This window comes from Callorhinus ursinus, unplaced genomic scaffold (genome assembly GCF_003265705.2).
Source record: "Callorhinus ursinus isolate GAN/ISIS: 27379988/994484 unplaced genomic scaffold, GSC_fseal_2.0 scaffold71, whole genome shotgun sequence".
NCBI lineage: Eukaryota > Metazoa > Chordata > Mammalia > Carnivora > Otariidae > Callorhinus > Callorhinus ursinus.
The window spans coordinates 1,116,722-1,128,855 of record NW_027397133.1 but is presented as its reverse complement, the minus strand read 5'-3'; the positions used below and the strand labels follow the sequence as shown (position 1 = coordinate 1,128,855).

Genomic DNA, 12,134 nt, shown 5'->3' with positions numbered 1-12,134 from the left:
CCTAGCAGCCTTGTAAGAGAGGGATTATGATCCATACTTCACAGAGGGTGGAAACTGAGGTGTGGGGATAGGGGGAGGGAATGGCCCTGGTGTGCTGCTCGGTGGCATTTGAACCTCGGTCTTGAAGTTTCAGACACCTTGGAGTCAGCCCAGACACTGGCTTTCACTCAAATCGGCTATTACTTTTGCTTGTGTTCCATTGGCCAGAACCCAGTCACGTGGTTGCACATAGCTGCAAGAGTATGCTGGGAAACGTAGTCCGCTGGGGTCACCTAGGGTAAGGGAACGTTTTTGTGAACATTGAGCCAATGTTGGACACATCCGACCCACAAGGCCTCCTGATCCGACCGCCCTCTGGTATGATCCTGTCTTGCACCCTCCCCCCATCCCCACGTCACTCAGCTGCTTCTACTCTGGCCTACTTACCGCTTTTTTGAGTATGCCAAAATTATTCCTACCTGTCTTATTGATCACTTTATTAAGATTTGGCCACAACTTTGGAAAAATTCTGTCCCACGCGGCAATGCTGCCTGAGGCATTTGAGCTGATGATGCAGCCCTCCTGTGTCAGACTGCTCTGTCGCTTTTAAATTTACAATAATTCTCTCTTTTAAAGTAAGATCTGGCTGCCATATTGTGTCTCTTGTGCACCTATGTTGAAGTGGATATCACTTTGTTAAAAATTAGTTTCTATTTACACATCATTTCTGTTGCAGTTGGTGAAGTAAAATAATATTTTGGTATGGGGACATAATTCAGCTACATTATCTTTGGATTTCATTTCAGAATAGTAAAGGCAGGGGCATTTGGGTGGCTCAGTTGGTTAAGCATCCCAGAATTGATTTCAGCTCAGGTCTGATCTCAGGGTCATGGGATCGAGCCCTGCGGCCGGTTCCACGCTCCGCAGGAGTCTGCTTGAGTTTCTCCCTCTGCCCCTACACCCTCCTCTCTCAAATAAATAAGTAAATCTTTAAAAGAAGAATAGTAAAGGCAGAATTACACATTACAAAATGACTGTGAGAAAAAGGAAATAGAATTAGCCATCAAAGAAGTATAAATTAAAACCACAGTGAAATATTCCTTCACACCCACTAGAATGGCTATAGTCAAAAAGACATAAAAACAAGTACTGGTAAGGATGTAGAGAAATTGAAATTCTTAAATATTGCTGGTAGGACTGTAGAAGGTGCACGCAGTTAGGCAGTTCCTCGAAAGGTTAAACATACAGTTACCACATGACCCAGTAATTCCCCTTCTAGGGGAAATTACCCAAGAGAGGTGAAAGGTATGTCCGCACAACAGCTTGTATTTATAAATGTTCATAGCAGTGATATAGCCAAGAAGAGAAACAATCCAAATGTCCATCGCTGTTGAATGGATAAATAAAATGTGGTCTATGCACACAATGTAATATTATTCAGCCACAACAGAAATTAAGTACAGAAGCGTGCTACAACATAGGTGAACCTTGAACACATTATGCTAAGTGAAAGAAGCCAGACACTAAGAACAGATATAAGATTCCCTTTATACAAAATGTCTAGAATGGGGGAAATTCATAAAGACAAGGAGTAGATTAATGGTTGCCTGGGGCTTGGGGGATGGGATAATTGGGGGGGGTGACTGTTAGTGGGTATGGAATTTCTTTTTTGGGGGGTGACAAAAGTGGTTTTTTTTTTAAGATTTTATTTATTTATTTGACGGAGAGAGAGAGACACAGCGAGAGCGGGAACACAAGCAGAGGGAGTGGGAGAGGGAGAAGCAGGCTTCCTGCTGAGCAGGGAGCCCAATGCAGGGCTCGATCCCAGGACCCTGAGATCATGACCTAAGCCGAAGGCAGACGGTTAACGACTGAGCCACCCAGACACCCCCACAAGTGTTCTAAAAGTGATTGTGGTGACAGTTGCAACAATTCTGTGAATCTACTAAAAACCATTGAATTATACACTTTAAATGGGTGAATTTTATGGGTATGTGAATTATACTTCAATTAAGCTGTTACCAAAAAATTAGGGGACATTGGATTAGTTATTAATGAAGACATTGGTCTGCAGTTAGGGTCAGATAACAAAACTGCCACTGACAGTGTTGACCTTAAAAATAAAAGTTACTTTACCAGCAAAAAAAAAAAAAAAAAGTGGGGGGGGCTTATTTGGGAATAGCAGAGAACTGCAATTCTGGATAAACATGCTATGGTCAAAAACCACAGGCCAGCCCAACAAGAGAGGAACATTATTTAATGGAGAAGAAAGAGGAAGTTGGGAGGGGTTGTTTTGATCGAAAGTCCATTGGAGAAAAGCAAGAGTTCAAGGTGATGACGGTTTCTCATTGGCTGAGTCTGGGGTAGCTAATTTCTTGGAGGAGATGCAATGTACATCTTTCCCTTGTGGAGCCTGTCACTGAGAATTCTTTCCTGTTGAGGATTCTTCTGTTGGGATCTGTAATTGACACTTCTTCCTGTGATTGACCATCGGAGTGGTCACCACAATCACTTTTAGAACACTTGTGGGGGCGCCTGGGTGGCTCAGTCATTAAGCGTCTGCCTTCGGCTCAGGTCATGATCCCAGGGTCTTCTCTCTCCCCAGGAGAGCTCCCGCTCCATTTTAGTGAGGTTTTCCTTTATTAATTTTCACACTGGATGCTTAGATGTGCAGGCACTGCCCTTCCTGAATTTTCACACCCTTCCTGAGAACTAGGAATAATTTCCTCCATTTTACAGGTAGGTCAACTGAGACTAAGGGTGACACGACCTGCCCCCAAGCTGTTATAATTTACTTTCAGTCTACTTCAGGCTTTTGCACTGTTCTATAGTGAGAAGTTAAAAACAACTCTGGCATCCCCAAGAACAAACACAATTCTCACGTATTAGGCTCCCCAAGAACACAGTTCTCATGTATTAGGCTCCTTATTTGAACCTGGCCCGGTTCATGTTTTTGTTTTTGTTTTGTTTTGTTTTAACCTCATTTAATTGTAATGACAATCCAATGAGCTCTTGTTGAACCCACTTTGGAAGAGAAAACAGGCACGGGGTAAATAGCTTGGCTCCACATTACACAGCCAAGGAAGTGAAAAACACTGGTTCATACGTCATAGTAATCACTCCTTTTATTGGTAACATCCTCAGATTCGTAGCTTCAAGGCCATGTGGGAAGGGACAAGACAAACTATAAAAGAGCATGGCTTGGGGCGCCTGGGTGGCTTAGTCAGTTAAGCGTCTGCCTTTGGCTCAGGTCAAGTCCAGCATCAGGGTCCTTGCTCAGCGGGGATTCTGCTTCTTCCTCTGCTGCTCCCCCTGCTTGTGTTCCCTCTCTCTGTCAAACAAATAAAATCTTAAAAAAAAAAAAAAAAAGAGTGTGGCTCATACGTTCCAACTTCTTAAAGAAATGGATATATGCTCCATAGAGATCTGATTATCATCAAAGAAAGATTTCGGGACGGTTTCCTTCTTTTACCTATTCAAGTGCTGTGAGTTTTCTTTTTTTTAATTTTTTATTGTTATGTTAATCACCATATATTACATCATTAGTTTTTGATGTAGTGTTCCATGATTCATTGTTTGTGCATAACACCCAGGGCTCCACGCAGAATGTGCCCTCTTTAATACCCATCCCCCTACCCTCCTCCCCTCTAGAACCCTCAGTTTGTTTTTCAGAGTCCATCATCTCTCATGGTTCATCTCCCCCTCTGACTTACTCCCCTTCATTCTTCCTCTCCTATCTTCTTCTTTTTCTTTTTTCTTAACATATGTTGCATTATTTGTTTCAGAAGTACAGATCTGGTGATTCAACAGTCTTGCACAATTCACAGCGCTCACCATAGCACATACCCTCCCCAATGTCCATCACCCAGCCACCCCATCCCTCCCACCCCCCACCACTCCAGCAACACTCAGTTTGTTTCCTGAGATTAAGAATTCCTCAAATCAGCGAGGTCATATGATACATGTCTCTCTCTGATTGACTTATTTCAAGTACTGTGAGTTTTCTTTAAAAGCTATGATTTTTATCATTTGGGTATGAGACTATGTCTTTTTTTGTTTTTGTTTTGTTTTTAGTTCTTCCTATTAACAAGTTACTTTTTTAAATGTATTTTTCCTGGATCTAAGTTTGTAATCGCGCTGCTTTAAATTCAATTCATTTAAAACCAATAAGCAGCGCGCCTATAAAATCAGGAAACTTGTTAACAACCAAAAAAGGACAAACATGCTTCAAATCAAACATGTGCGGAAAGGAGCTAAAGGTCGGGAGAGCTATGCCAAGTAAACTCTTGGCCGCGAGCCCGGAGAGGCACAGGGATGAGTTAAAGCCGCCCAGCTCCGGGCCGGAAGGCTTGGGACTGGCCACGCCCCCCCTCCGGCCCGCGCTCGGTTGAATTGGTCCGGAACTCTTTTGCCAGGCCTCAGTGGAGCTTCCCCAGACTGTAAACTTCCGGTGAGTATACAACTTCCGTGCGGGGCAGCCGATTTGGCTAGTCCTAAGCGGACCGGAAGTCCGTCACTCCTGACTACCCGCCCCTTTCCTAAAGTGACGCACGGCGGGGTTGCCGGAAGAAGTGGCGAAGTTACTTTTGAGGGGATCCGAGAAGCGGCGGCGTGCCAAAGGATACAGAGAAGGAGGAGGAGGAGCAGAGCAAGGGGACAGAGGCAGGTGCATTAGAGTATGGGGAGACGCGGGAGGTGCCCCGGGCCCGGGGCTTCCCGGCGTTCCCCGCGCCGCTCCGCTCAGCCCCCTTTCTCTCCTTTGCCCCCTTCCCTTCCGTAGCTCGCGCTGTCTCCGGTTGTTTCCAGGGCAACGGGAGTAGGAGACCCCGCGAGAGGCCACCCACAAGACCCTCGCACGCAGCCATGAGCCCCGCCCCCCACTGGTGTTCGGAGAGGGGCGGGACCTGGAGCGAGGTGTGGGGGCGGAGCGTGATGGGAGGAGGGGGAGGCGGGGCATGATGGGAGATGGGGCGGGATCTGGAGGAGGGGTACCGGTGGGCGGGGCAAAAGGGTGGGGCGGAGCATTATGGGTAGAGTGAGGGTGGAACCTGGAAGGTTTGGGCGGGACTTAGAAGGAAAAGATGGGGGCGGAGCGTGGGGAGGAGGTGGGGTCAGAGTGGGGATTGGGGGTGCTCCTTCCGCAGAGGTGGGGAGTAAGAGTAGGTAAGGTGAAACTTGGTGGGGTGGAGGAAGTGAGGGCGGAGCACGATTGAGGCCGAAAGGGCACGACCTGGAAAGAGGGAGTGGGCGGGATCTGGAGTGGGTGGAGCTTACGGGGGCGGAGTCTAGGTGGGGTCAGGGTGTGAGACCCAGCAGAGACCTGGAGCGGTAGGGGGTGGGCTGTGTCAGACCCGGAGGAGAGGCTTTATAGGCTGGCAGGGATTAGAGGTGGAGTCTGTATGCAGTAAAGGAGGAGTCTGGAAAGATGGGAGACAGAAGTGCCCCATCAAGCCCTGGGGCTGGCCTAACCTGACCCTTCCTAGCCCCACAAAGCTCTCAGTCCCCCTGTATTCCGCAGGTTGCTCCGTGACTCCACCATGTCCACCCCCACCACCAGTTCCCTGGACACCCCCTTGCCTGGTGAGTGACCTCTCTCCCAGCCCAGTCCCCACCCGCATCGCACGCTTGTCAGGAGAACTCACTGTGCTTCCCTCCCCCAGGAAATGGCCCGCCTCAACCCAGCGCCCCCTCTTCTTCGCCAGCTATAAAGGAGGAGGGTCCTGAACTGTGGCCTGCGGGTCCAGACCCTGATGTCCCGGGCAGTGATTGGGCCCGCTCAGCCTGCAGCGTGGGTGAGCTGGGGCTCAGGGGCAGGGGCTGGGAGTTGATGGGGGGTATGGGAAGGGGATCTAGGAAGGGAAAAAGATCAGGAATGAGGATGGGAGCCTCCCAATTCCTCATTGATTTTTTTTTCTTCCATACCTACTTGCCACTTCTTTTTTGGCGTGTGAGCAGATTTTTTTTTTCCTACTTGACACCTCTTATCGTTGTTTGTTCTTTGGGGTTCACTGACACACGCGCCTTCTGAAGTGCCATCTCCCTGGGTCACTCTCTGTACTCTGGCTCTTTGTTTCTTCTGTCTCGCGGAGCTCACCGTCTGGCTGCTCTTTCTGTGTGGCTCCGTGTCTCATGGCTTCTGTGCACCTGCCCCAGTCGTTCCAGACCCTGCAGAGGAACCAGAGCGCAAGCGGAAGAAGGGCCCGGCCCCGAAGATGCTGGGCCATGAGCTGTGCCGCGTGTGCGGGGACAAGGCCTCCGGCTTCCACTACAACGTGCTTAGCTGCGAAGGCTGCAAGGGCTTCTTCCGGCGCAGTGTGGTCCGAGGCGGGGCCCGGCGCTATGCCTGCCGGGGTGGCGGAACCTGCCAGATGGACGCCTTCATGCGGCGCAAGTGCCAGCAGTGCCGGCTGCGCAAATGCAAGGAGGCGGGGATGAGGGAGCAGTGTGAGTGCCGGGGCGGGAGCCGTGCTGGCCGGGCCGCTGCCCAGCCCTGGGGCCTCTGCTGAGGCCCGTGTCTCCCGATAGGCGTCCTCTCGGAAGAACAGATCCGAAAGAAGAAGATTCGCAAGCAGCAGCAGCAGCAACAGTCGCCCGCAGGGCCGGCGGGCCCCAGCAGCTCAGCCTCTGGGCCCGGGGCCTCCCCTGGAGGGTCTGACGGAGGCGGCCCGGGCTCCGGGGAAGGCGAGGGTGTTCAGCTGACCGCTGCTCAGGAACTAATGATCCAGCAGTTGGTGGCTGCGCAGCTGCAGTGTAACAAGCGCTCCTTCTCTGACCAGCCCAAAGTCACGGTACTGCCCCTCCCGTGGCCGGGCTGGCCCTGAGCCCCGTGGGACCGCCGTGAGGCCCCTGGGGTGGAGCCGGCAGGGCAGGAGGGAGCCAGGCTCCAGGGGGCAGGGCCTTGCAGACGAGGGTCTCCCAGGGCGCGCTGTTTGCCTCCAGGTGTCCCCACGGCCTTGGGCTCGAGGGAGGAGGCTGGCGAGTGACCCTGGCCCCTGTGTCCCCAGCCCTGGCCCCTGGGTGCAGACCCCCAGTCCCGCGATGCCCGCCAACAGCGTTTCGCCCACTTCACGGAGTTAGCCATCATCTCAGTCCAGGAGATTGTGGATTTCGCCAAACAGGTGCCTGGCTTCCTGCAGCTGGGCCGCGAGGACCAGATCGCCCTCCTGAAGGCGTCTACCATTGAGGTAATGGGCAGCCTGGCTTGCCCATCCTCAACAAGGCCCTTCCTTCCTGCCCACGAGGAAGCCCAGGGTTAAGCCCCAGGACAGCTGTCAGGAGCATGGTGATGAGCTGCATTCCTCCAGTTGTTGCCCTTGTGGGGAGGATACCCTACAGGAGGATGTGAAAATGCTAAGCAGGTCATCCGAGCCCCCCCATGAGCCAAGGAGAAAAAGGAAACGGGCTGAGGCTGAGAAAAATTGAGGATTGGGCTGGAACGCCGCACTTTAAAGAATGTGGTGCTGGGAAGGCTGTTCGGGAGAGTTGACATTTAAACCAAAGCCACCGTAACAAATCGGCATTGAGTTCGTAGCGTATACCGGGCTCCATTCCAAGTGCTGGGTATGTGGCAGTGAACGAAAGACAGTGTCCTCATGCCTCGAAACCAGCTGGGGGGCGGTGAAAGCCTACATGGAGGGTGCCGTGGGCACTAAACCCGCAGGAGAGAGAGCTTGGAGTGTCTGACACGCTGACTGCAGGCGGGGGTGGCTGAAGGAACAGGGGCAGGGGCAGAGGGGCGAGGGATGATCCTGGTGGGATTAGGTTCCCCCCCACAGGCCACGAGAGGAGAGACCAGTGGCTAAAGGGTCATAGGGACTCCTGGAGCCCCTACCCTTGCCTACTCCTGTCCCTGCCGCCCCCAGATCATGCTGCTAGAGACAGCCAGACGCTACAACCATGAGACGGAGTGCATCACTTTCCTGAAGGACTTCACCTATAGCAAGGATGACTTCCACCGCGCAGGTACGGCGCAGTGGGCTGGGAGGGTGCAGGGCCGGTGCCCCTGCTGGGCGCCTCATTCTTGTCTGAGCCTCCATTCCTTTTTTCCAAAGCCGGGTGAGCCAGCCTCGCGTTGAGTTAAGGGTGTCTGTATTGAGTGTCATGCCTCCGCAGGGGGATGCAGCGCAGGACGAGGCAGAGGGGTTTCTGCTCTCACACAGGACATTTTAATACAAATTAAGAGAAGACACTCCTTCTTCCCAAAACCTGGTGTCACTGTAGGGAGGCTGGATCTCAAGTCTGTTGTGAAGGACGCGGCTCAACTATATAGGGCAGTCCTGGTCCCTGCCCTCCAAGAGCTCTTACCTAGGGATGTGACCTAGGCAGTGGGCTTCTGGAGGAAGTGCAGTTGAACTGAGGCCTGAGGCAGTGAGATACGTCAGCGATTAGGGAAAAGGGATTTGGGGACTAGCATTGCCCACCAGGGAACCCCATGTACAAAAAGGCTGTGTTTCTTCCGTCTCAGCTTCCTCTGTAAGTCCTGCTCTCTCCCATCATTTCTTCCTGGGGCACTTGTCTGTACTCTCACATGTGCGTTCCTAACCCCATCTTCTTCCCTTCCTCTAATCCCTGACCATCTCAACCTGCTGTGAGTATGAGCATGATAGGGGAGCACTGGGCGGGGAGAATGTTTCTGGCAGGGGGCTCAGCATGTACAAAGGCCCTGAGGTGAGGGAAGAGCTGGAATTACAGGGAGGCCCAGGCATCTGGAGCACAGGGAGATGGGGCTGGAGAGAAAGTTGGGGTCCTACCACTTCCCTCCATGCTCTGCCACTGTCCAACGTCTCTCCCAGGAACATTGCCGGGTGCCCCCACTGGGTTCTCCCGAATGTGTCTGTTCACACAGCAGTCAGAAGGGTCCTGTTCATACCAAGTCAGCTTATGTCCCTCCTCTGCTCCGTACCCTGCATGGCTCCTGTCTCACTGGGAGACGAGCCAGAGTCCTTGCCATGGCCCACAGGCCCTGCAGGGACCTCTCCGCTCTTTCCTCCCGTTGGTCACCCTCCTTCTGCCACATTGGCTTCCTTCCTTTGGTTTGAACCCACCAGCTGTGCTCCCACTTCAGGGCATTTGTAGTTGCTGGTCCCTCGGCCAACATGGGTGACCAGCTCATCCTGGTTTGCGTGGGAGCTTCGTGGTTTCAACATTGAAAGTCTTGAGGCCCACAAAGCTGCCCAATTCTGGGCAGAACAGACAGGTGGTACCCCCCTGGAGCACTCACACATCCTCGGGACTCGTCGCTTCCGCTCCTTTGGGTTGTCCCTCAAAGGTCCCCCTACAGTGAGGCCTTCCTACAGTGTCACCTGGCAGTGGCCACCTTGTCTAAGATGTTGATTTGGTTCTCAGTGCCCCCGTTACCCTTCTGTGCGTTAACCTTGATCCAGCAGCGCCCATCCCTGTGACAGGCTGGATGGTTTACTTACGTGTTTGCTTCGTCCGTCCTCTCAACCTGCAAATGCAAGTTCCACAGGAGGGGAGGCTCTGAATTGGAAACGGCTCTACCCCGGGGCTTGGCACATTAGTAGGTGCTTGATGAAGTTTGATGACTGAATTAATGAACCACTCTTGGGAATGAGGTTAGGCTTTACTCTAAGCCACGGAAGCCACTGCAGGGTGATGCAGCGTGACCTAGGTTGAAAAATCCTTCCTTTTCCTTAGGTACAGGGAAGGCAGGATGGGGTAGCAGGAAATACTGAATAAATGTTCGCTCTCGTTACTCATTGCTCGATTCAGGCAAGGGCTAGGGCACACTTAACCATGTGCCGGGTGCTCGTCTGAGTGGGGACACCAGTGAACAGACATGACAAGGACACTAGAATTACCGCCGTTTTCCTCACCCCACTGACTAAGCAGCGTCGGGACCCGAGAGTGGGGCCAGTTTGGGGCTGGGGGAGCTTATCAGGCCAGGCCTCCTGCCCCCACAGGCCTGCAGGTGGAGTTTATCAACCCCATCTTCGAGTTCTCACGGGCCATGCGGCGGCTGGGCCTGGACGACGCCGAGTACGCCCTCCTCATTGCCATCAACATCTTCTCGGCTGACCGGCCCAACGTGCAGGAGCCGAGCCGCGTCGAGGCCCTGCAGCAGCCCTACGTGGAGGCCCTGCTCTCCTACACGCGCATCAAGAGGCCACAGGTATGCGGCTCCTGGAGCTACCCAGAGCCCAGCCCCTCCTGAGGCCCTGGCAGGGCCAGGAAGTCCACGCCCACGTGGAGTCAGCCTGGGGCTGAGGTCTTGCTTCCTCGTCTGAGCCTGGATCCCCTGGCAGCCACTCTGAGCTCTGGTTGATGTCCTCTCCTTAGAGTCTGTCCTCAGGCCTCTGTCCCCTGACTAAGGAGCCAGGCCTGGTGCAGGCATAGGGGTGGGAGGGCCCCACACTCTGCCCCGCCACTCCCTACACTGCTGTCCTGGCTCAGCCCAGGGAGGGAGGCCCTCCTCGTGGTCCAGGTGGGCTGACCAGAGCCTCACAGGCAGGAGCCTGGCCAGCACCCACCTTCCTCCCGTCCCCCTGCAGGACCAGCTGCGCTTCCCTCGAATGCTGATGAAGCTTGTGAGCCTGCGCACACTGAGCTCTGTGCACTCAGAGCAGGTCTTTGCCCTGCGGCTCCAAGACAAGAAGCTACCGCCTCTGCTCTCTGAGATCTGGGACGTCCACGAGTGAGGGGCCTGGCCACTCTGCCCCACAGCCCTGCACCCTCCAACGAATGGACATTGTCACCCCTTCCTCCTCCTGGAGTGGGAAGAGGCCAGGCCTGGGGTCCCACCTTGTGGCTTAGAGCACAAGCCCTGGCCACACCAGCCCTCAGCCCTCGGATGAGCCCAGTTAGGGTCCAGGAGGCTCCCTCCCTGCCCACTGAGTCTTCCTGGGAGGGCTGGATGGGTCATAGATCCCAACCTCTGACTCTCCTAGCACTACCAGCTGCCCTCCCCACCCAGCTTACACCTCAAGCTCACTGCGCAATGCACCTTGAACAGAGGGATTGGGGGGCCTGTGGCTCTCCCCTACAGCCTGAGAAACCACAGGCCCCCTCTCTGTGTTCCTTTTATTTAATAAAAACTAAAAAAAGACAAAAACAGGAAAATAAAGTATGACTAGAAATCTGCCCTGAGCCAGAGTGAGTCTAGCATATATACAGGGGATGGGCTGTCAGGGTCTTTATTGACACCAGCCTCCCAAACCTTTACTAGGCTGGTGGAAGGTTCAGGGTGATGTGACTGGGCTCTGCAAGGGGGTAGGGGGGAATTGCAGGAGAGGCTGACAGCCTTGGTGTCCTCTCCGTGTGCAAGGTGAGTTGGAGCCTGTTGAAGGACAAAGGGAATTTCAGTGGATGAAGGGACCAGGGCTTTCACTAGGCAAAAAATATTTGCTGAAGCCACTTGTGGGCTAGGAACTGTGCTGGCCCTTGGGGGGGATGCAGATGTTATTCGTCCAACAAATATATATGAGGCACTTACTATGTGGCAAACATAATTTTAGGCACTGGACACGTGGGAGAACAAGATAAAATCCTTGGAGGTGGCTACCAGTCAGGGCTGGCAGTGTGGGGACGGTAGGGGCCAGCTAGAGGGTGAGAGAATAGGGGCTTTAATGGGGGGGGGCAGCAGGCTGCTGTGTGGGGACCTAGAGGTAGAAGTGTTGTCCTGTCCTCACACAGGATATCATGACCCAGCTGGGACCTAAAGCAGTACGAGGGGGCTTGGCCCCCAAATTGAGGGAAGGGCACATGCCAAGCCTGGAAGGTGAGAGGCTCAGGTGAATTCAGAGTCCGGTCGGGTCGGGCTGTGCAATTCTTAGTTCCTCCTTCCCCTGGGCCAGGCCCTGAGCGGTCACCGCAGTGAGCTGGATTCACAGGCCTGGCTAAGGTTGAAGAGGGTGTTGCTTGGAGGGATGGGCTGGGTACTGAAAGGAATGTTTTTTAGAGCGGGTTGGGGGGGTGGGGATGGTGACGGAAGTGACTAGTTACAAGCCATCGTCCCATTGCAAGCAGTCTGCCTGGCGCCCCCAGGTATGGCCGCCCTGCGCGGAGTCTAGTTCACGGTTGGGGAAACTGAGGCCGTGAGCCAGGAGGCTGACCAGACCTCCCCTCCGCGGGGAGGGCAGACGTCGGGTGGCCAGCGGGACAGCGCCCAGGAAGTCCTCCCGACGTAGCCTCCGGCA

General features: G+C 53.7%; 1 protein-coding gene across 1 annotated transcript; it reads left to right on the top strand.

Annotated features, from left to right (window-relative positions):
- The first annotated feature begins 4,523 nt into the window (after positions 1–4,523).
- NR1H2 (nuclear receptor subfamily 1 group H member 2) lies at positions 4,524–11,078 on the top strand. The gene is made up of 10 exons (XM_025849871.2): positions 4,524–4,645; positions 4,760–4,893; positions 5,498–5,559; positions 5,640–5,771; positions 6,133–6,423; positions 6,505–6,767; positions 6,984–7,163; positions 7,842–7,941; positions 9,903–10,111; positions 10,491–11,078. Exons 3-10 carry the CDS (start codon positions 5,517–5,519, stop codon positions 10,635–10,637), a joined length of 1,365 nt encoding a protein of 454 aa, XP_025705656.1. The 5' UTR covers positions 4,524–4,645; positions 4,760–4,893; positions 5,498–5,516; the 3' UTR covers positions 10,638–11,078.
- Positions 11,079–12,134: the final 1,056 nt, after the last annotated feature.